The sequence below is a fragment of the Acanthochromis polyacanthus genome, chromosome 10 (genome assembly GCF_021347895.1).
Source record: "Acanthochromis polyacanthus isolate Apoly-LR-REF ecotype Palm Island chromosome 10, KAUST_Apoly_ChrSc, whole genome shotgun sequence".
Classification (NCBI taxonomy): Eukaryota; Metazoa; Chordata; class Actinopteri; family Pomacentridae; genus Acanthochromis; species Acanthochromis polyacanthus.
Genome location: NC_067122.1, coordinates 31,138,608 through 31,159,858, shown reverse-complemented (window position 1 = coordinate 31,159,858; position 21,251 = coordinate 31,138,608). Strand labels below are relative to the sequence as shown.

The 21,251-nt window shown below is 45.0% G+C and overlaps 1 protein-coding gene across 1 annotated transcript in view; it reads left to right on the top strand.

Annotated features, from left to right (window-relative positions):
• abca1b (ATP-binding cassette, sub-family A (ABC1), member 1B) overlaps nucleotides 1-21,251 on the top strand; it is an 84,289-nt gene that overhangs the window by 49,440 nt on the left and 13,598 nt on the right. The window contains 24 exon segments of the mRNA XM_051954028.1: nucleotides 5,933-6,154; nucleotides 6,227-6,431; nucleotides 6,510-6,623; nucleotides 6,724-6,898; nucleotides 7,017-7,148; nucleotides 7,237-7,514; nucleotides 7,602-7,822; nucleotides 8,082-8,157; nucleotides 8,232-8,482; nucleotides 9,218-9,269; nucleotides 9,351-9,476; nucleotides 11,342-11,490; nucleotides 11,573-11,697; nucleotides 12,044-12,142; nucleotides 12,365-12,554; nucleotides 14,261-14,355; nucleotides 14,429-14,461; nucleotides 14,534-14,639; nucleotides 14,835-14,909; nucleotides 19,099-19,268; nucleotides 19,403-19,580; nucleotides 19,662-19,777; nucleotides 20,544-20,688; nucleotides 21,051-21,174. Of these exon segments, the coding sequence (XP_051809988.1) occupies nucleotides 5,933-6,154; nucleotides 6,227-6,431; nucleotides 6,510-6,623; nucleotides 6,724-6,898; nucleotides 7,017-7,148; nucleotides 7,237-7,514; nucleotides 7,602-7,822; nucleotides 8,082-8,157; nucleotides 8,232-8,482; nucleotides 9,218-9,269; nucleotides 9,351-9,476; nucleotides 11,342-11,490; nucleotides 11,573-11,697; nucleotides 12,044-12,142; nucleotides 12,365-12,554; nucleotides 14,261-14,355; nucleotides 14,429-14,461; nucleotides 14,534-14,639; nucleotides 14,835-14,909; nucleotides 19,099-19,268; nucleotides 19,403-19,580; nucleotides 19,662-19,777; nucleotides 20,544-20,688; nucleotides 21,051-21,174 (3,457 nt within the window).

Sequence of the window (21,251 nt, the reverse complement as noted above, 5' to 3'; positions counted from 1 at the left end):
GTGATGGACATTCATCCTGTTAATACAAATATTACACATATCAGTGCAATCCCCATTTAGAGAGAGATATGTGGCGGCCTGTTTGGGTTGACTCTTGTTTTGATTTTATAAGAAGCAATTATTGTCTGCTGTAGGGCTTAAATTATTATTATTATTTATTTTCTTATTAATATTATTATTTTGCACTGTTCATATATTTGTGCAATATATACTCCTGTTTGGGCTATAGATTATAATGGGGGGGACCCTAAGAGTTTCATGGACGTATTATGTCGTGTGTTTGGCTCCAGAGTTAAGGGGGCCACGTTGTTTCTTTATGGTTTTCATATGTCGTGTGGTTTGTTTTGTTTTGTTTTCTCCATGTATACGTATACATTGCGATCACAGGGAGATTTCAAGTTTGGGTTTCTTTTCTCACAGCTCCTCCTTTATGGGTCGGTGCTTCTCAGAGTTAAATATGATGAACGAGAGCAAAAAAGTAGAGAAGCTACCTTAACATGATAGATGTGCTTAAGTTTCTGTCCTGGAATGTTAAGGGGGCCAATCTTGCTATTAAAAGGAAGAAACTTCTCCTATATCTTAAACAAAAGAAGGTAGATGTCTGTTTCCTACAGGAAACTCATTTAGATAATGAAGAGTCAACAAAGCTGCAGAGGGGCTGGATCGGTAAAATATTTTATAGTGCCTACGCTTCGAGCCAAAGGGGGGTCTGTATTTTATCATGTAAAAATGTAAATATCACCATTCACAATCAACTCTCAGACAGGGAAGGCAGGTGGGTGGCAATAAGTGCAGATGTGTTTGGCAGCAGATGTTCCCTCATTAATGTCTATGCACCAAATACAGATTCTCCCCATTTTTTTTGTAAATATAGGCAGGGTGGCAAAACCACTAGGGGATACATATGTAGTTATTGGGGGGATTTTAATCAAATAAGAGACCCAGCCCTAGATAAATCAAAAGCCGCTAATACAAGATTGATACATAAATCAAAGCTAGCCATTGAGGCTTTGGAAGATGAGCTTGGCTTAGTAGACATCTGGAGACTTCTGCATCCCCGGGAAAGGGAGTATACCTTCTATTCCAACCCACACTCTTCGTACTCAAGGATCAATTTTTTTCCTGATATCTAAACAGTTAGTTAGTGCAGTTTCAACGGCTAATATTGTATTATCAGACCATGCACCAGTGGAAGTGGTGTTGGGATCTAAAACTGAGTCTGAAACTCCTAAGGCTGCTGGAGATTCAACACCTCTTATTTATTAAAAAGGAAATTCTTGAGTACTGTGAATTTAATGAAGGATCAGCTTCTAATCCTGGAGTAGAATGGGATGCATTTAAAGCTTGAGAGGCCGCTTAATTCAGCACAGTTCTTTTTTTTTAAAAAAAAGCTGCTACACGACGAGTTGAACTGGAGAAGGAAATAAAGAATCTTGAAAATAAAAATGCGTCTCAATTAAATCCAATAATTTTAACCCAGTTGAATAAATTAAAATTTGAACTAAACTCTATACTGCAGAGAAGAGCTGAATTTGTATTATTTCAATGTGGACAGAAGTATTATGAACAAGGAGAGACAGCAGGACGATCTCTAGCCCAAAGAGTAAAGCAACAGTTTAACTGCACGCTAATAACCTCTGTGGAGAATGAAAATGGGAATTTAGTGACAGACAGGGGAGAAATTAATGAATCATTTAAGATATTTTACCAAAAATTATATATTTCACAAGGTGGGATAGATGAAGAGAAAATCAATAAGTTCTTGTCCCAGATGGACCTACCAACCCTTTCTGGGGAAAAGCAAAAGGAGATTAGTGGAGAGCCAACACTGGAAGAGGTGAAGCAAGCTATACGGAAAATGAGCTCTGGGAAAGCTCCTGGAAATGATGGGCTCCCGACAGATTTTTATTAAGAATTTATAGATCTATTAGCTCCGAGACAAGTCACAGTATTTCAAGATGCAATTAAAAGGGGTAATATGCCAGAGAGTATGCAGTCTGCAGTAATAACCCTGATACAGAAGAAAGGCAAAAATCCTCCACAGTGTGGAAGTTATCGTCCAGTGTCTCTTTTAAATGTAGATGCCAAAATACTAGCCATGAGGCTGGAGGTGTTTCTACCCCGCCTGATTCATCCGGATCAGGTTGGCTTTATTAGGGGTAGGTCTTCAGCAGATAATGTACGTAGGCTACTACATTTAATATGGCAGCAACAAACTGCCCTGAATTCATAGTGGCTTTCTCTTTAGATGCAGAAAGCTTTTGACCGAGTTGAGTGGACTTATTTGTTTAGAACTCTATACAGGTTTGGATTAGGCCTCCCTTTATAAACTTGGTTAGACTTTTATACTGTAACCCTGAGGCCTCAGTACTGACTAACGGGAACATGTCCTCTGGTTTCCCCCCACACCGGGGTACAAGGCAGGGCTGTCCCCTCAGTCCTTTACTCTTTGCGTTGGCGTTGGAACCGATAGCGGCTGCCATTAGGAACAGCTCCACTATAAGGGTGTGTTAGCTGGTAAGATGGAACACACACTATTTTTGATATTTTGTTGGTGACCACAAACCCCGAAACGGCTTTTCCTCAAATTCTAACTTTAATTGATTCCTTCTCTTTGATTTCAGGTTACAAATAAATTGGGGAAAATCTGAGGCCATGCCTCTGTTAAAAATATGCCCACTGAGTATTAGACAGAACTGGCAGTTTAACGGGCTCCCTTCAGGTTTAGTGTACTGAGGGATTAAACTCACACCAGGCTTAAAGGATATAATGACAGAAAACGTGCTCCCCCTGCTGTTGAAAACTGAGAACACATTACAGAACTGGGCTAAGCGAGGTCTGTCCTTTTGGGTAGGATAAATCTCCTGAAAATGATAATTATTCCTCAAATTAACTATATTTTACATTTAGTACCCATAAACCTCCCTCCCCCTCTACTTAAAACATTCAATGCTGCAGTTAATTTGTTCTTATGGGATGGTAAAAGGCCCGTTTAAATAGAATTAAGATGAGGGCTGCGATTGCAGACGGAGGTCTTCTACCCACTGTGGATTGGTATCATTTAGCCTTTTCTCTTAACCAGCTTACCACAGTAGATGGTGCAGAGAACCAAGCTCCAGGCTGGGTTTTGGTTGAAAAGGAACTCACAGAGCCGTCCCATTGCAGGCTTTTATGTCAGACTGGAGGTGAAATCCCTTACAGAAATCCACTGTTATCATTTGTTAGAGAAACTTGGCAAAGGGCTCATGGTATTAGTGGCCTTCACCCTTTCTTTACTGAACAATCACCTCTTTGGCATAATAAACAGTTAAAGGTAGGGAAAAACTCCTGGGTTATGGCAGGGATTATCTATGTTGGAGATGTTTTTAGAACGACAACTTAATGTCCTTTCAGCAGCTGGAAACTAAATATAAACTTCCTAAACAAGATTTTTGGAAGTATTTGCAATTAAGAAGTTGTTTATTGCAACAAAACAAAAATATCCCCTGCCTTTACAATCTGAGCTACAAAGGCCAGTGCAGGGTAATCGGGGGGGCTAAAGGTGGGGCATCTAAATTTTATAGCTTCATGAGAAACTCTAACCCTCCTAAACTAGCAGCTCTTAAGAGAGCATGGGAGAGAGATTTAGGGAGTGAGATGGTTATGGAGAAGTGGGAGGAAATTATAGCCTAGCCGCGCTAGACAACCCATGGCAACGAATTTAATTCTCTGCCAGGGTGGGTCTAGTTACCCTCCATAAGGCTCAAGGCTGGATTCTCCTAAAACTGGCCGGACCAATCACCATGAAGTGTAGAGTCAGAAGGCGGGCGTAACTAAGTGACAACAGAGGCGCGACGATTCTGACAGAAACAACCGGCGCACAATAAACAGTTATCTTTGGACTCGGCTTTGGCCACAGCCCTTAAAGATTTGAAGCTAAAATTCAACTTGAAAGATAAACAAAGGACGGCACTGAAGTGTTTCATTGAGAAGAAAGACGTATTTGGACTTATGCCGACGGGATATGGCAAATCCTTAATATACCAGTTGGCTCCGCTGGTTGGGAAGCTAATGGGACTGAGCCACAATCCGCCGGCGCTCTAGGAACTCCGTCAGCCTATTCGTTGCACTGATTGGTTGTATACCTACCCAATTGCTGCAGAGGGATTTGATAGACAACCTTTTAGCCCGCCTCCCTCCCTGTCGAGCGTTCCTAGACCCTTGTGCCGTCAGAAACATGGGTGTAGCATGGCTAGGCTAAGGAAATTACTCAGTCCTGGTATAAGATATCAAGAGAGACACAGACTCGATTAGTCAAGTATAAAATTATACACAGAATGTATTGGACCCCCAGTAAGATGGCAGGTTAAAGCTCTGTGATTCAGAGTGGTGCTGGAGATGTGGGAAGTATGAGGGAACACTTTTACACGGGCTATGAGTGTGAAATGACACAGAACCTTTGGAAAAAGATCATTTTATTTGTTAAAGTACTTGAGATTGATGTAGACCAGAGCCCAGCCTTGTGCTTTCTGGGTTTGATGACAGATGGAATGGGGATGTCCTATCATCAGACAGTATGGTGTAAGACGGCCCTCACAGTAGGGTGCAGGATTGTTCTGAGACACTGGAAATCCAAAAATGTCATCACATTTAATGAATGGCTGGAGGAAATGACTAAAACAGCCAACTATGAACGGTTGACCTTCAGGTTGAATAACTGAGAGGTGTTTCTGAAATGATGGGGTCCCTGTTTGAACTACTTGGAGACATGTGATGGGAGAAACATGGCAGACTGATTTTAAGATGAATAAGGAATTATTTTAAGGAAATAAGGAATTAATTGTGAAGTAAAATAAAATGGGATGGGGACTGTGAGAGTAAATGATTTGGACAATCTAGACCCTGGATATGAGGTATATATGTATTCTGTATGTCGTTATTGTTATTATTATTATTTCTGTTCTTTTTTACTATTATGATTATTATTATTTATTCATTTTTTTAAATTGTGGAATTGTATTTTGTTTTTATAAAGGAATAGTTTTGAAGTCCAATTAATGTGTTTGTTCTACTGTTCTATTGTTTTTATGTTCTAAAAAGCAATAAAAAGTGAATTACAAAAAACAACAACAAACACTTTAGAAAGACAATATTGGAAATTCAGGCCCTAAAGTGTGAAGTTGACTTTAAGCTTCACTTCAACCAAAGTGTATCCAGCTGTGTGCTACAAGTTAAAAAGTCCACGTGTGATTTCCAGTCAGCTTCATAAACATGAACAGCTGGACCCTCTCAGTTTTCCACCTGCGGTCTGTCTGTCTCCATCATGGCTCCACAGAAAACAACTGAACAGAGGAACTGAAAAATATGAAAAAAAAGAAACTTCACAAAGACGGAAAAGGATCCAGGAAGATCAATAAGCAGCTAAAGATCATTTAAAGCCAGTGTGAGCAGTAATCAGAAGGAGCCACAGCACCACTAATCAGAGCTCTAAAGGACTCCACACAGTGAACTAGCAGCTGCTTCAGACCTGGTACAGGGTTATCAATGGAGATCAGAGAGTCTGTGAAGCTCACACAGTGTGAAGAACCCTGCAGAACATCAGCCTCTATAGACGCAGGACAAGAACAAAATAATCACCTGTTCCTGTTTAGAACTGAACTAAAGTTGGGCTGAGGAGGATTAAGTCTGTCGTCAAAAATAAAGGTGGACATACAAAGTATTGGAGAAATCAAAGATTAGAATCTCAGTATTGAAAAGTGGATTGACTTGTTGCACTGAGTTCCTACTGAATGTTAATATAGGAAATCTTTTACTCTTTAACCTAGAAGTAATGTGATTACTGTCAGGTCACACAATGTGGAATAAGTTCATGTTTAAATAATTCTACACAGACGCTAACTGACTGCTGCTGGATACTTTTGAAAGACGTCTGCTCTCACTGTGTCCTCTGCAGAAGGGAAACCTGCTGCCCTACAGTGACCCCAGCATCATCTTCCTCTTCCTCGGGTCCTTTGCTGTGGTGACCATCATGCAGTGTTTTCTCCTCAGCACGGCGTTCGCCCGAGCTAACCTGGCTGCTGCCTGTGGAGGAATCATCTACTTCACCCTCTACCTGCCCTATGTGCTCTGTGTCGCCTGGCAGGACTACATCGGCTTCGGGACCAAAGTCTTCGCCGTAAGCTAGCTGACGTTTTGATGATTTGTTTGTGATTGGGCCCCATAGGTCACGTGTCCTCCTCTCCTGCAGAGTCTCCTGTCTCCTGTTGCCTTCGGGTTCGGCTGTGAGTACTTTGCTCTGTTCGAGGAGCAGGGGGTCGGCATCCAGTGGAAGAACCTGGTGTCGAGTCCCATGGAGGAGGACGACTTCAGCCTCCGCACCGCCATCATCATGATGTACTTTGACTCCTTCCTGTACGGAGTCCTCACCTGGTACATCGAAGCTGTGTTTCCAGGTGAGGTGAAGTGAACAGCAACTTTAAATTTTCACGCTGAACTGAATTTACTGATGTTTGCGTGCTGCCTCTCCTCAGGTCAGTACGGGATCCCTCGGCCCTGGTACTTCCCCTTCACTAAGTCCTACTGGTTAGGAGAGAAGGACGCAAAATCCAACAAAATTCCTCTGAAACGGAAAGGAAACCCTGGAGGTGAGAGCACTGTTACCACAACTGGCCACAGGGTGGAGCCACTGAGTGCCATCAGCCAGGCTGTTCATGCGGAAGGCTGACATGTTTTACTTGTTTCCAGCGGTGTGCATGGAGGAGGAGCCGGCTCACCTGGAGCCTGGTGTCTATATCGAAAACCTGGTGAAGGTTTACCGTCACGGTAAGAAGCTGGCGGTGGATGGACTGACGCTTGGTTTCTACGAGGGACAAATAACGTCCTTCCTGGGACACAATGGAGCTGGAAAAACCACCACAATGTGAGTGAATATCTGCTAAACACTCATCGGTGGACGTGTAGATACAGGTGTTGGTGCAGGCACACACCATTACACAGGTACATGTGATGGTCAGCAATCATTTGTCTCGTCCCTGCAGGTCTATTCTGACTGGTCTGTTCCCTCCGACCTCTGGTACCGCCTACATCCTGGGCAGAGACATCCGGACGGATCTGAGCGCCATCAGACAGAGTCTAGGAGTCTGTCCACAGCACAATGTCCTCTTCAGCATGTGAGTCCTGCAGCTCTGCTGCTTTCACACACAAAACAGCAGCTTCGCTTTGGCTTCATCCAGCCTGACCTTGTTTGTGCCGTGGCAGGCTGACGGTGGAGGAGCACATCTGGTTCTATGGCCGGCTCAAAGGCCTGTCAGAGGAGCAGGTGAAAAGCGAGATCGAGCAGATCCTGCAGGACACCGGTCTGCCGCACAAACGCACCTCCAGGAGCAGCACGCTGTCAGGGGGCATGCAGAGGAAGCTGTCGGTGGCGCTGGCATTTGTCGGCGGCTCCAAGGTCGTGATCCTGGACGAGCCCACGGCCGGCGTGGACCCGTACGCCCGCAGGGGGATCTGGGACCTGCTGCTGCAGTACCGACAGGGTGAGGCTCTCTGATTGGTCCGGTTCACCCAGTAGCTCTTTGGATTTTACTGTCCTACTTCTGATGTAACATCCGGTCTCCCATCAGGTCGGACCATCATCCTGTCCACTCACCACATGGACGAAGCGGACATCCTCGGTGACCGCATTGCTATCATCTCCCATGGGAAGCTGTGCTGCGTTGGCTCATCGCTGTACCTGAAGAACCAGCTGGGAACAGGCTACTACCTGACTCTGGTGAAGAAGGAGCCAGAGCCGTCGCTCAGCTCCTGCCGCAACTCCTCCAGCACCGTGTCCTTCACCAAGAAGGTATTTACTCTCCATCTGCAGGACTTCCTCTATCTGTGTAGCATTACCTCAGTCTACAGCAGTGTTACCTCTGTCTGTGTAGTACTTTGAGCAGTGTTATCTTTCTTTGTGCAGAAGCGTTATTTACCCCAGTACTCGTCTGGGTTTCAGCAGGAGTGTACCTTAGTCAGCCGTTTATTGTTGATCTGTGTAGTATTTTCAGCAGTAGTACGTGTTCTGTGCAGTAGCAGTATTAACGCAGCGCTCTGTGGTGTTTCAGGAGGAGGAGTGCGCCTCTGTGAGCAGCAGTGATGCAGGACTCGGCAGCGAACATGAAAGTGAGGCCGCTACCATCGGTGAGCTCTCTGTTGCTGCAGAGCGTTTGATTTGTTCACCTGCAGGTAGATCTGATCTGTGTCCTTGTCCTCAGAGAACGGCCCTGCGGCGTCCATCTGCAGCGTCCCCTTCGTCCCCCCAGACGTGTCTCTGGTGTCGGGCCTGATCCTGCGCCACGTTCCTGCCGCCCGCCTGGTGGAGGACCTGGGACACGAGCTGACCTACGTGCTGCCGTACAGCGCTGCCAAGGACGGCGCCTTCGTGGAGCTCTTCAGAGACCTGGACGTGAAGCTGCCCGACCTCGGCATCTCCAGCTACGGCGTGTCCGACACCACGCTGGAGGAGGTGGGGCACATTTCACCGTCCTCCATCTGAGAAAATCACTCTGAGCTGTTTCCTCTGTTTTTGTATTGTATTTGAGAGTCTCATGAAAGTTTTTAATTCAAAAAGTTGAATATTTATTTGAGGTTTTCTGATCCAGCTACAGCTACTTTAAACCCTCTGAACCCAAAATCTGCCAGAAAGACTCCATTTATCAGCCAGGAACTGAAAGAACTAAAACAATCAGCAGATATCATCTGTGGTGTGTTTTCCACTCGGAAAATGAATCAAATTAGTGCTTCAGAACATGATGTTTCATCAGAATCACTTTATTCTACGTGCCTCATTTGAAAATCCTCCAAAAATTGCACTTCCCAGATTCTATAAAAAATAAAGGTGACGACGACATACTAGATCAATAAAATAAATGCTACAACGGTATGCAGAGGAGCAAGTCGTTGAGCACGGTGAAACATCTTTGTACAGCTGATAGGCAGAGGAGAGAAGAAAGGTTTGTAGGAGCTGTAAAATAGGAATAGTTGAACATCTATTGATACGGAGACAAAACTGTCACCAGGAGACCAAAACAATCAACAAATGAGACAATAAACGGTTAAAGAGTGTGTGGGCCTCAGGTTTGAAAAGCAGGACAAAGTGCTCTGGGCTCAGAGTGTTTTGTTGTTTTGTGAGATTTCCAGCACACAGACACACAAACAGCGGTGTGGAGTGAGTTTTATCGATTGCTGTTTGTTTCTGCAGATTTTCCTGAAAGTTGCTGAGGATAACGGAGTCGACACTGAAGTGCCCTCAGGTGAGGAGCAGACCTGACACCTGTCCAGATCAGAGTCTACAGTCAGGTGTTTACTGTTTGTGTGTCTGTTTGTGTGTTCAGATGGTACACTGCCTGTTCAGAGGAGGAGGAGGACTCACGCCTTTGGTGGAGGAGACCATCAGAGCTGCCTGAAACCTTTAACTGAAGACGACAACAATGACTGCAACGACTCAGAGGGAGACCCTGGTACAGCAACACACAGAGATACACCATCACACAACAGTCTTTGTGTCCAGCAGGGGTTCCCTGCACTGGGTTCAGGACCCTCTAAGGTCTATGATGATGATTTTTTCTAGAGGCTGAACTAGAAACAGGTTCAGAGACAGACTTTCTTTGTGTTAGCTGGATCTACAGAACCTACAGCCCCACAGTGACTGAACGCTTATCAGATGGTGGTTATCTTTGTTTCATTCCGTGGGGTTACTGATGTGCAGTTCAGTAGGGCAGCAGATAAAACCTCAGCTGAGAACCCGAATCACAACAGCTGCTTAAAGGAGACGCTTCTTACTACCAATTCAAATCCAAAACTTTGAACAGAACCTCCTGTTCAGCATCGGTTACCATGGTGACATAGCCGGGCAGCATCGGTTACTATGGTGACGTAGCCGTGCAGCATCGGTTACTATGGTGACGTAGCCATGCAGCATCGGTTACCATGGTGACGTAGCCGGGCAGCATCGGTTACTATGGTGACGTAGCCGTGCAGCATCGGTTACTATGGTGACGTAGCCGTGCAGCATCGGTTACTATGGTGACGTAGCCATGCAGCATCCAGCGGTTCAGGTACATACAGTAAGTACAGAAAGTATTCAGACCCCTTGAACTTTTTCACTCTGTGTCATTGCAGCCATTTGCCAAAATCAAAAAAGTTCCTTTTATTTCTCATTAATGTACACTCAGCACCCCATCTTGACAGAAAAAAACAGAAACGTAGAAATTTTTGCAAATGTATTAAAAAATAAAAACTGAAATATCACATGGTCAAAAGTATTCAGACTCTGTGCTCAGTATTGAGTAGAAGCTCCTTTTCAGCTCGTACAGCCATGAGTCTTCTTGGGAATGACGCAACAAGTTTTTCACACCTGGATTTGGGGATCCTCTGCCATTCTTCCTTGCAGATCCTCTCCAGTTCTGTCAGGTTGGATGGTGAACGTTGGTGGACAGACATTCTGAGGTCTCTCCAGAGATGCTCAATTGGGTTTAGGTCAGGGCTCTGGCTGGGCCAGTCAAGAACGGTCACAGAGTTGTTGTGAAGCCACTCCTTTGTTATTTTAGCTGTGTGCTTAGGGTCATTGTCCTGTTGAAAGGTGAACCTTCGGCCCAGTCTGAGGTCCTGAGCACTCTGGAAGAGGTTTTCCTCCAGGATATCTCTGTACTTGGCCGCATTCATCCTTCCTTCAATTGCAACCAGTCGTCCTGTCCCTGCAGCTGAAAAACACCCCCCCACAACATGATGCTCCCACCACCATGTTTCACTGTAGGGATTGTATTGGGCAGGTGATGAGCAGTGCCTGCTTTTCTCCACACATACCGCTTAGAATTAACACCAAAAAGTTCAATCTTGGTCTCATCAGACCAGAGAATCTTATTTCTCATAGTCTGGGAGTCCTTCATGTGTTTTTTCAAACTCTATGCTTTCATGTGTCTTGCACTGAGGAGAGGCTTCTGTCGGGCCACTCTGCCATAAAGCCCCGACTGGTGGAGGGCTGCAGTGATAGTTGACTTTGTGGAACTTTCTCCTATCTCCCGACTGCATCTCTGTTCGGTTTACATCTTTTTGTGATCATCTTGCATCTTATTTTGGTCATTTTGTGTCTCATTTTGGTTGTTTTACATCTTTCCTGATTTGCACTGGATTAACATCTCAGACGGCCTTTGTAATTCTTCCAGCAGAGGTCCTTAAGGTGTTTCCAGCCTTGTCCTAACAGGTTACATGACTACTTGGGGTGTTCTCCTCCATCTTTATTGGTCTTTGTCGGAGCGTTCATTTGAATCTGCAGACGTGACTCTTGGGTTTGTGTGACTGATGCGTCCTGTTTGAATCCTGTCAGAGTGCCGGGAGACGGACTGGCTGAACTGCACCGACGGTAAAGGCTCGTATCAGGTCAGAGGCTGGAGTCTGAAGAGGCAGCAGTTTGTGGCTCTGATGTGGAAGCGCTTCCTGTATGCTCGCCGCTCCAGGAAAGGCTTCTTCGCTCAGGTGAGCCGCCGTCTGTCCAACACGTTTCTCCTCAACGCTTCGCTCTGAACTCCGTCTGGAGAGTGACCCATTTGTCTTTCAGATCGTTCTCCCTGCCGTATTTGTCTGCATCGCTCTGGTCTTCAGCCTTATTGTTCCGCCGTTTGGGAAATATCCCAGTTTGGAGCTGCAGCCGTGGATGTACGAGGACCAGGTGACCTTCATCAGGTACAGATTGCTCCTAAAACCAGGACTTCAGTTTCATGTGTGCCAGTGCTGCTTCTTCCTTTTATTCTGGTCTCATTTTAGCTACCATACTTATTTTTATGTCTATAAATATATTGTACTTATTCTAAATGCTTTTTTGTCATTTATTGTCATTATATAGTTTTCTTTTTTCTGCATGAGAATTTCCAACCGAGATTAATAGAACTGTCTTTTTCTTTATCTTATTTCTGACCTATTCACTACAGTATGGTTGTGTTTGTGGAATCCTGTGAACAGTCTCTTAAACATGTCAGAAATGTCGACCTCAGAGCTTCCAGGTGGTTTTACTTCCTCTTTCTCCTGACAGTGATGATGCTCCTGGAGACGCCAACATGCAGAAGCTGCTGAACTCTCTGCTGGATGCTCCGGGCTTCGGGACTCGTTGCATGGACGGACATCCAATCCCGTAAGAAATGTCCACTCTGTTCTCAAAAGGCCGTCCTGGTTTTGCCAATCTGACGGCAGAGATCACAGAAAACCTCTGCAAATCTGCAAAGTGAAAATGACAACTCATATCCGTACAATAGTACTTGTACTAGCAGATAGAGAATAGTACTTAGCAGAATTAGACACTATTCAATACTTGATTCTCTTGTTGTTGTTGTTTGATTGCGGCTCCTCCCGTCAGAGAGGCTCCCTGTACGATGGGTGATGAGGACTGGCACACCCCCGACGTCCCCGACAGCATCCAGCAGCTGTTCAGCTCCAGGAACTGGACCATGGAGGATCCGTCTCCGGCCTGTCTCTGCAGCTGTGACGGCCGTAAGAAGATGCTGCCGGACTGCCCTCCAGGAGCTGGAGGTCTTCTTCCTCCAGAGGTCAGTGCAACATCATGCAAACTGATGTTTCTTTCTCATTCTGCACTCAATTTTTTGGTCTCATTTTTCCTCTCTGTAAACTCATATGTCATCAACGTGGGCTAATTCTTCCTTACTTTGCGCTAGTTTTTCTTGACTGTACGCTACTTTTTCCTCGCTGTGCACGCATTTCTTTCCCTGTGGACTCATTTTTCTTTAATGCAGGCTTGTTTTTCCTCACTGTTTCCTCATGTTTCCTCACTGTGGGTTGCTTTTTCCTCACTGTGCATTCATCATTCCTTTGCTGCACTCATTTTTCTTCATAAAGTGTTCATTTGTCCTCACTGTGCACTAATCTTTTCTCACTATGGGCTTATTTTGTTTGTCCTCACTGTTTCCTCATGTTTTCTCGCTGTGGCTAATTTTCACGGCAGTATAAAGTCCTTCACCTCTGTGCAAACTATGGAGACAACCATGACTAGAAGGAGAGTGAACTCAGGAATTATTCTGTGCAGTATAACACAATTTAAATGACAGAAATCAGAACAAAGAAACACTTCTTGGATTATTTATTTTACAATGATGTAAAAACCTAGAATCAACATGTCCAGGATTTGTTTAGTACAAGTGCATGAGATAGTTTAGTGTCTTGATGTTGCTTTGTGTTTGTTTTTGTTGGTGAAGTGTCATTTTCTGTCTCTTCATGGAGGTTTTCTCTCTTTGTCATCATTTGGTTTTGGTTTTGTCACACTTTGTCTCATTGTTCTTGTGTCAGGAAACTACTTCTGTAAGACAAAGACTATTTTCACTGTTAGTTCGTACCACAAGTTTTCCCAACACAAAATCAGAACTCAGTGAGGCTTTAAAGCAGGGGTGTCAAGATCCGTTCCTGGAGGGCCACTATCCTGCATGTTTTAGATGTTTCCCTCCTCCAACACACCTGATTCAAATGATCAGGCTCGTTATCAGGCTTCTGTTGAGCTTGATGATAAGCTGACCATTTGAATCAGGTGTGTTGGAACAGGGAAACATCTAAAACATGCAGGATAGTGGCCCTCCAGGAACTGAGTTTGACACCCCTGCTTTAAAGTCTTTCTGATAGTTTACTTGCAGCAGGGAGTACAGACAATGGTTTATATCTGCTCTAAGGCAGTCTGTGTCTTCACAAATAAATATACCAGAAATCTCCCTCCCCAGCGGCTCCCCCTCGTTGCTCTCCTCATTTCTTTCCTTTTTATTGCGGGGGAAGCGCGGTCTTGATCATCTCCACTTTCATTTCCAAAGTCCTCTTTATCTCTGGAATGCAAACTCAGCCTGGCACATCTCAAACACTCCACTCTTTATTCAGTATAAAGGTCACAACAATTATCACACAGTTCAACAGATCAGGCTAAAATTTCATGTCAATAAAGCATCAATGTATTAATATATAAACGTGTCTGCATATGTCCTAACATCTTGGTTTTGTGTTGCTCTATGGAGAGCTTTGTTTTTGTTTGTCATCTAATTTTATGTCTCATTTAGGTCCTTTAGGTTCCATTTTGTTTCTGTTACTGTCACATTACACAGAAGACATTCCTGAGGTCGTTTTCTTTGTGGTTGTGCTGTTTCCATAGAGGTGTAGGACTTCATGTTGCAGAGAAAAATGAGCTCACAGTGAGATAAATGTGCTGAGTCGCCTGGAGCTTGTGTTGTTTAAAGGTCGCTGTGTTTAAATGTCGTGACAGATGATGCTGAGCGCCACCGACACTCTGCAGAACCTGACGGGAAGAAACATTTCAGACTACCTGGTGAAGACCTACGCTCAGATCATCGGCAAGAGGTGAGACCCACTCCAACTCACCTGTGAGACACACCTGAACACACTTGGGCTGACAGTTTGTCTGTTTCCACAGCTTGAAGAACAAAGTTTGGGTGAACGAGTTCAGGTGAGTGACCACTTTCTCTCAGGCAGCCGTTGATTTGTTGTGTCCACGTGCTCAGTTTGCGTCTCTCTGCAGGTACGGAGGCTTTTCATTGGGTGCCAGGAGCACTCAGGTCCTGCCGCCAGCCAATGAGATCGACGACGCCATTGACAGAGTCAGAAAGATCTTTGAGTTACAGAAGGTCAGTTGGAGGGACATGAAAATACAGCATTTTCATTCATGTAATGTAAGCACAAGATTTTTGCCATGATTTAGGATCAAAAGACCACGCTCGGTGTGAAAAAAGAAGGAGCAGGCTGAGCGTCAGAAGAGAACCGGCTGAGTTTAATGTGCACAACAAACTGTGAGGTCAAACTTGTACAAATTGTTTCTGCAGGGAGCTGCAGCAGATCGATTCCTCGACAGTCTGTCCGGTTTCATCAACGGCCTGGACACCAAGAACAACGTCAAGGTGAGGAAGTGTGGCAGTAAGCGCCTCCATTAACCCTCTGAACCCAGACCAGCTTATTTCTCACTCTGGGCACACTTTTTTTTTACTGCAGTAGAACTCTACAGACAGATGCAAAATGAACAAAAATACACACACAGCGGCTCAAAAGAAGAAATAGCAAAGAGACACGAAATGACCTGAAAGAGACGCAAAAGGAACTCAAACACTTGGACTTATCAAAAGCAGACAGAGAAATCCAAATAGACACAACAATTCTACAATTTCATTTAGCAGATGCTTTTGTCCAAAGCGACGTACAACACAAGCAAGAATTCAGACATCAGGAAAAACCTGTAGTAAGTGCAAAAAGTGCAGAAAGTGCGATTGGTCAAAGGTGTTGCCATCAGGTTGCAGAAGAATTGCCACCACCACCCCCCCTTTTAAATAAGTGCTGGGTTTTGGACCACCTGGCTTATTCTACCCCTAAGGTGGAGTCAGATTAAGTGCCTAGGTGTTCTCTGAACAACTGAGTCTTCAATTGTCTCTTACAAGTAGAAAGGGACTCAGCAGAACGCACAGAGTTTGGTAGATTGTTCCACCATTTGGGAACAACAGAGGAAAAGAGTCTGGCTAGAGATTTGGAGCCGTGCTGGGCTGGAAGCACCAGGCGTCTCTCACATGCAGAGCGAAGTGGGCGTGAAGGGGAGTAGACCTGGATCAGGGAATCCAGGTAGGCTGGGGCCGTTCTTGTAAATGTTTTGTAAGCCAGGAGGAGAGTTTTGAATTTGATTCTGGCTGCAACTGGAAGCTATGGCTGGGCAAAAAATAGATTTAATCAATTTATCGAATTTGTTGCTAAAAAAGATTTTTATTTTGCAAACTCGAGTTTTTCCCCCGCAGTTTTCCGGCATCTTTCGCTTTCCGTCCGCCCATTCCTCGTGGGCTTCCGTAGCCCCCCTTCCCCGTGGCAGCGGCAGCATGTAACAGAGAACTCATTCAAAAGAAAGGCACAGCTAACTCAATCATTTGGAACTGGTTCGGTTTTGATGCTTCAGACGAACAACAGACAAAGCCTCGCTGCAAAGTATGTTTAAAACTTCAGTGAACCGCCGGCGGTACACTTCCTAATTTGCATAGGAGTTTCAAGAATGCCCAAAGGCTCCAAACCCGATTATACAAACACTATACACCGATGGAAAGCTTAGATTCTCATGAATCCGCCGGTATAAACCACTTTCAGATGTGATTACCACAGCGGGTGAGAAAAACACATTTGTCCGACAAAAACAAATATCCATCCGTCCGTTCTCTATACACGGCTTCAACGTACACAGCGCGACTCACATTTCCGGGTTCATTATTACACACAGATGAAAATATTCCACAAAAAACGGCCATAATCCAACCTTTTACATCCAGACGACACAAGCCAGTAAACTATTTTGTCCAAAACATGTCCTGAAGTCGGTATAAAATCCCCGAATCGGTCGTTTTCAAGGAAATGCACCTCGCGATGCCCATCCAATATTCCCTGTATTTCTCGTCATATTTTTTATTTACAAATAGAATATTAGCGATTTTTTGTACTGAAAATGGCTGGAATTGACTGCAGCTGTTGAAAGTGTTAGATGCAAGGTACGTTGTACCCAGTCGCAAGTATTTCGCCGATGTGGCGCTGCCTCACCTGTACAATACCACTCTGCAAAAGATCCGCAACGAGCTGGAGGAGGTGGCCGGACAATGCAGCCGTACATGAGTCTCACAGCGCAACGACAGCTGGACCATGCACAGCATCTGCCTCCAGACAGCATATTTCCCTGATTACCACACCGGTGAAATAATTGCCCACGGATTAAAAGATGCTCTCAGTTCCTGGGGAAATTGTTGAATTACAGAGCCTCATTAACTTGTTCATTAAATTGTTTACATGCGTTTTTTTATTCTGAGGACAATTACAGCAATAAAGTTACTTTTGACAGTATATCTGATGTCTGCAGTAATTTTTAAGTGCATTGAAAGAAAAAATCGAAAATCGAATCGAAACTCGAATTTTTCTTTAAAAAATCTGAGATTTTTTTTTTTAGACCAAATCGCCCAGCCCTACTGGAAGCCAGTGAAGGGAGAAGAACAGAGGAGTGACATGAGCTCTTTTGGGCTGGTTGAAGACCAGACGTGCTGCTGCATTCTGGATCATCTGTAGAGGTTTGACTGTACATGCAGGGAGACCTGCCAGAAGAGAGTTGCAGTAGTCAATGGGTGACATCACAAGAGCCTGAACCAGAAGTTGAGTGGCCTGTTGGGTCAGGAAGGGTCTGATCTTCCTGATGTTGTAGAGGGCACAACGACAAGATCGAGAAACTGAGGCCACGTGAACCTTAAAGGTCAGCTGGTCATCAATCATGACACCCAGGTTTCTGGCTGAGTTTGTGGGCACAAGTAGGCTCGAGTGAAGTTGGACACTGATCTGAGGCTGAACAGATGGACAAGCTGGAAAGACCATGAGTTCAGTCTTAGACAGATTCAGCTGAAGGTGCCGTTCCTTCATCCATGTGGAGATATCAGCCAGACATGCTGATATCCGAGCTGAAACTGTTGTGTCGTCAGGTGGAAAAGAGAGGAAAAGCTGAGTGTCGTCAGAATTACAGTGGTAGGAGAAGCCATGGGAGCGGATCACTGCACCAAGTGAGGTGGTGTACAGAGAGAAGAGTAAGGGACCAAGCACTGACCCCTGAGGGACCCCTGCTGACAGGTCATGTGACCTTGACACCTCCCCTCGCCATGTTACTCTGAAGGATCTGCCTGTGAGGTAGGACTTGAACCACAAGAGGACAGAACCTGAGATGCCGAGCTCAGAGAGTGTGGAGAGGAGGATTTGATGGTTCACGGTGTCAAAGGCAGCAGACAAGTCCAGCAGCAGTAGGACAGAGGACTGACCAGCAGCTCTCGCCAGCCGCAGAGATTCTGTGACTGATAGGAGTGCAGTCTCAGTGGAGTGGTCGCACCTGAAGCCTGACTGAAAAGGGTCAAGTTGGTTGTTGTTCCGCAGATGTTCAGAGACTTGGTTAAATACTGAGCGCTCCAGTATTTTCGGCAGGAATGGTAGAAGTGAGACTGGTCTGTAGTTTTCAGTCTGGGCTGGGTTGAGATGAGGCTTTTTGAGCAGTGGGGTGACGCGGGCTTGTTTAAAAGTAGCAGGAAAAATGGCAGTTTCCAGGGAGGAGTTGACAATGTGCGTGACTGCAGGTTTGATTGTGGGCAAGACGGTCTGCAGGATGCTAGTGGGTATTGGATAAAGAGGACATGTTGTAGGTTTTGAGCTCAGAAGAAGCCTGGAGACCTCATCCTCGCTCAGAGGAGCAAAAGAGCAGAGTGAAGAAGCAGTAGTGGGTTTGAGGTGACTGGCCTGGTCAGGCTCAGAGAACCGGTTGCTGATTGCAGCCACCTTTTCAGTGAAAAAGGAGGCAAACATGTCTGGAGTCAGCTCAGTGGACGGCTGAGCAGCTGGAGGAGAAAGCAAGGAGTTGAACGCCATAAACAGTTTTCTGGAATCAGAAGCTGCACAGGTCTTTATCCGTAGTTTAATCAGAACATCCCTCCAGAGAACACTGTTATAATGACAACATGACTCAGCAATCTGACTGTCTGATCCACACAATGACTCAGCAATCTGACGTCTGATCCACATAATGACAACATGACTCAGCAATCTGACCGTCTGATCCACACAATGACAACATGACTCAGCAATCTGACCGTCTGATCCACATAATGACAACATGACTCAGCAATCTGACCGTCTGATCCACACAATGACACCATGACTCGGCAATCTGACCATCTGGTCCACACAATGACAACATGACTGGTCATTCTGATGGACCTGACGTGTTCATTGACAGATATTTATTTTTGAGAGATGAACTAAGGATTTTGAGCAAGAGACTGGCTTTTGCAGGTAATCCATGGTGTTTTGATATTTGTAGAAATTGAGAAATGTACTTACTGTTTTGCAAATATTGGATGAATTGAGGAATGTACCAAAGCGACTGAGAAAAAAACGTAGCTAATGGTGCTATATTGGTGATTTATTTTGTAAGATGAGATGCGTTTGAAAGCGGCCGGTGGATTTTGGGTTTGGAGGGTTTTAGGGTTGGCAGCTTGCTGTGAATTCTGTGCTTAGAACACACTGACACACCTGTCCCCTCCTCAGATCTGGTTCAACAACAAAGGCTGGCACAGCATCGGAGCCTTCATCAACGTCATGAACAACGGCATCCTGAGGGCTCACCTGCCTGCAGGCGCCGACCCCAGCAGGTACGGCATCAGCGCCTTCAACCACCCGCTGAACCTCACCAAGGAGCAGCTGTCCCAGGTCGCCCTGTGAGTACACCTGAGTCACACCTGAACACCACACCTGAAAGACACACCTGGGTCACACCTGAACACCACACCTGAATCCTCCTCCTGTTCTTTCTCTCCCCCTGCCCCCTCCTTCTCCTTGTCTCCGTCTCCAGGGTGACGACCTCCGTGGACGTCCTGGTGTCCATCTGCGTCATCTTTGCCATGTCCTTCGTCCCAGCCAGCTTTGTGGTGTTCCTCATCCAGGAGCGAGTCAGTAAAGCCAAACACATGCAGTTCATCAGCGGGGTGCAGCCGCTGCTCTACTGGGTGACCAACTTCATCTGGGACATGGTGAGACTGCCTCACACTGTGTCTGTGTGTGTGTGTGTGTTTGTGTGTGTGTTTGTCACTGATGTCTGTGTGTCTCTGCAGTGTAACTACGTCGTCCCGGCAACGCTGGTCATCCTCATCTTCGTCTGTTTCCAACAAGAAGCCTATGTGTCATCGACCAACCTGCCGGTGCTCGCCCTGCTGCTGCTGCTCTACGGGTCAGACAGTAATACTACTACTACTAGTACTACTAGTACTAGTAGTAGTAGTACTAGTAGTACTACTACTAGTACTACTACTAGTACTACTACTACTACTACTAGTACTACTAGTACTACTACTACTAGTACTACTAGTACTAGTAGTAGTAGTACTAGTACTAGTACTAGTAGTACTACTACTACTACTACTACTAGTACTACTACTAGTACTACTAGTACTAGTAGTAGTAGTACTACTACTACTAGTACTACTACTACTACTACTACTACTAGTACTACTACTAGTACTACTAGTACTAGTAGTAGTAGTACTAGTACTACTACTACTAGTACTACTACTACTAGTACTAGTAGTAGTACTCGTAGTAGTAGTACTAGTACTACTACTACGAGTAGTAGTACTACTATTAGTACTACTAGTATTAGTACTACTACTAGTACTAGTACTAGTACAACTACTACTAATACTACTACTGTTACTACTACTATTGCTACTACTACTACACCGTGTTAGTACTGCTACTACTGTTCTACTAGTACTGATACTTCTGCTCAGTGGGTCATATACTATGATCAGACTACTACTTCTGCTCCTACAGTATACGACACTGTACTACATTATACAATGTAGTACATTATACTTCAGTATACTGCATTATACTACAGTAGACTCATTATATTACATTATACTACAGTCTACTACAGCATATTACTGCATACTACCTCCACTCTGACTGAGTCTCTTGCTCTGTTTCCTTCCCAGCTGGTCCATTACTCCCCTCATGTATCCGGCTTCCTTCTTCTTTAAGATTCCCAGCACGGCGTACGTCGTCCTCACCAGCGTCAACATCCTCATCGGCATCAACGGCAGCATCTCCACCTTCGTCATGGAGCTGTTTGGGAACAACGTGAGTCTACGCTGAGGCTGCAGCGACCAGAGGCTAAACTGGACGGCAGCTTTAAAGAACAAAGAGATAAACTAAACTGCAGCTTTAAAGAACAAAGAGATAAACTAAACTGCAGCTTTAAAGAACAAAGAGATAAACTAAACTGCAGCTTTAAAGAACAAAGAGATAAACTAAACTGCAGCTTTAAAGAACAAAGAGATAAAGTAAACTGCAGCTTTAAAGAACAAAGAGATAAACTAAACTGCAGCTTTAAAGAACAAAGAGATAAACTAAACTGCAGCTTTAGAGTCGTTCAAGATGAACTACATTGCAGAGGTAAATACAGCTGTGAGCCGTGATTTAACTTGCTGCTCTCCTCAAAGGAAATCGGAGGAATCAACGACATCCTGAAGAACGTCCTGCTCATCTTCCCTCACTTCTGTCTGGGCCGAGGACTCATCGACATGGTGAAGAACCAGGCGATGGCCGACGCCCTCGAGAGATTCGGTAACAACCCACACATGGAGCGAGTGTTTGTGGCTGCAGTGTGACTGGTCCAGGAGGTTTCTTCTCTTACTGCTGAT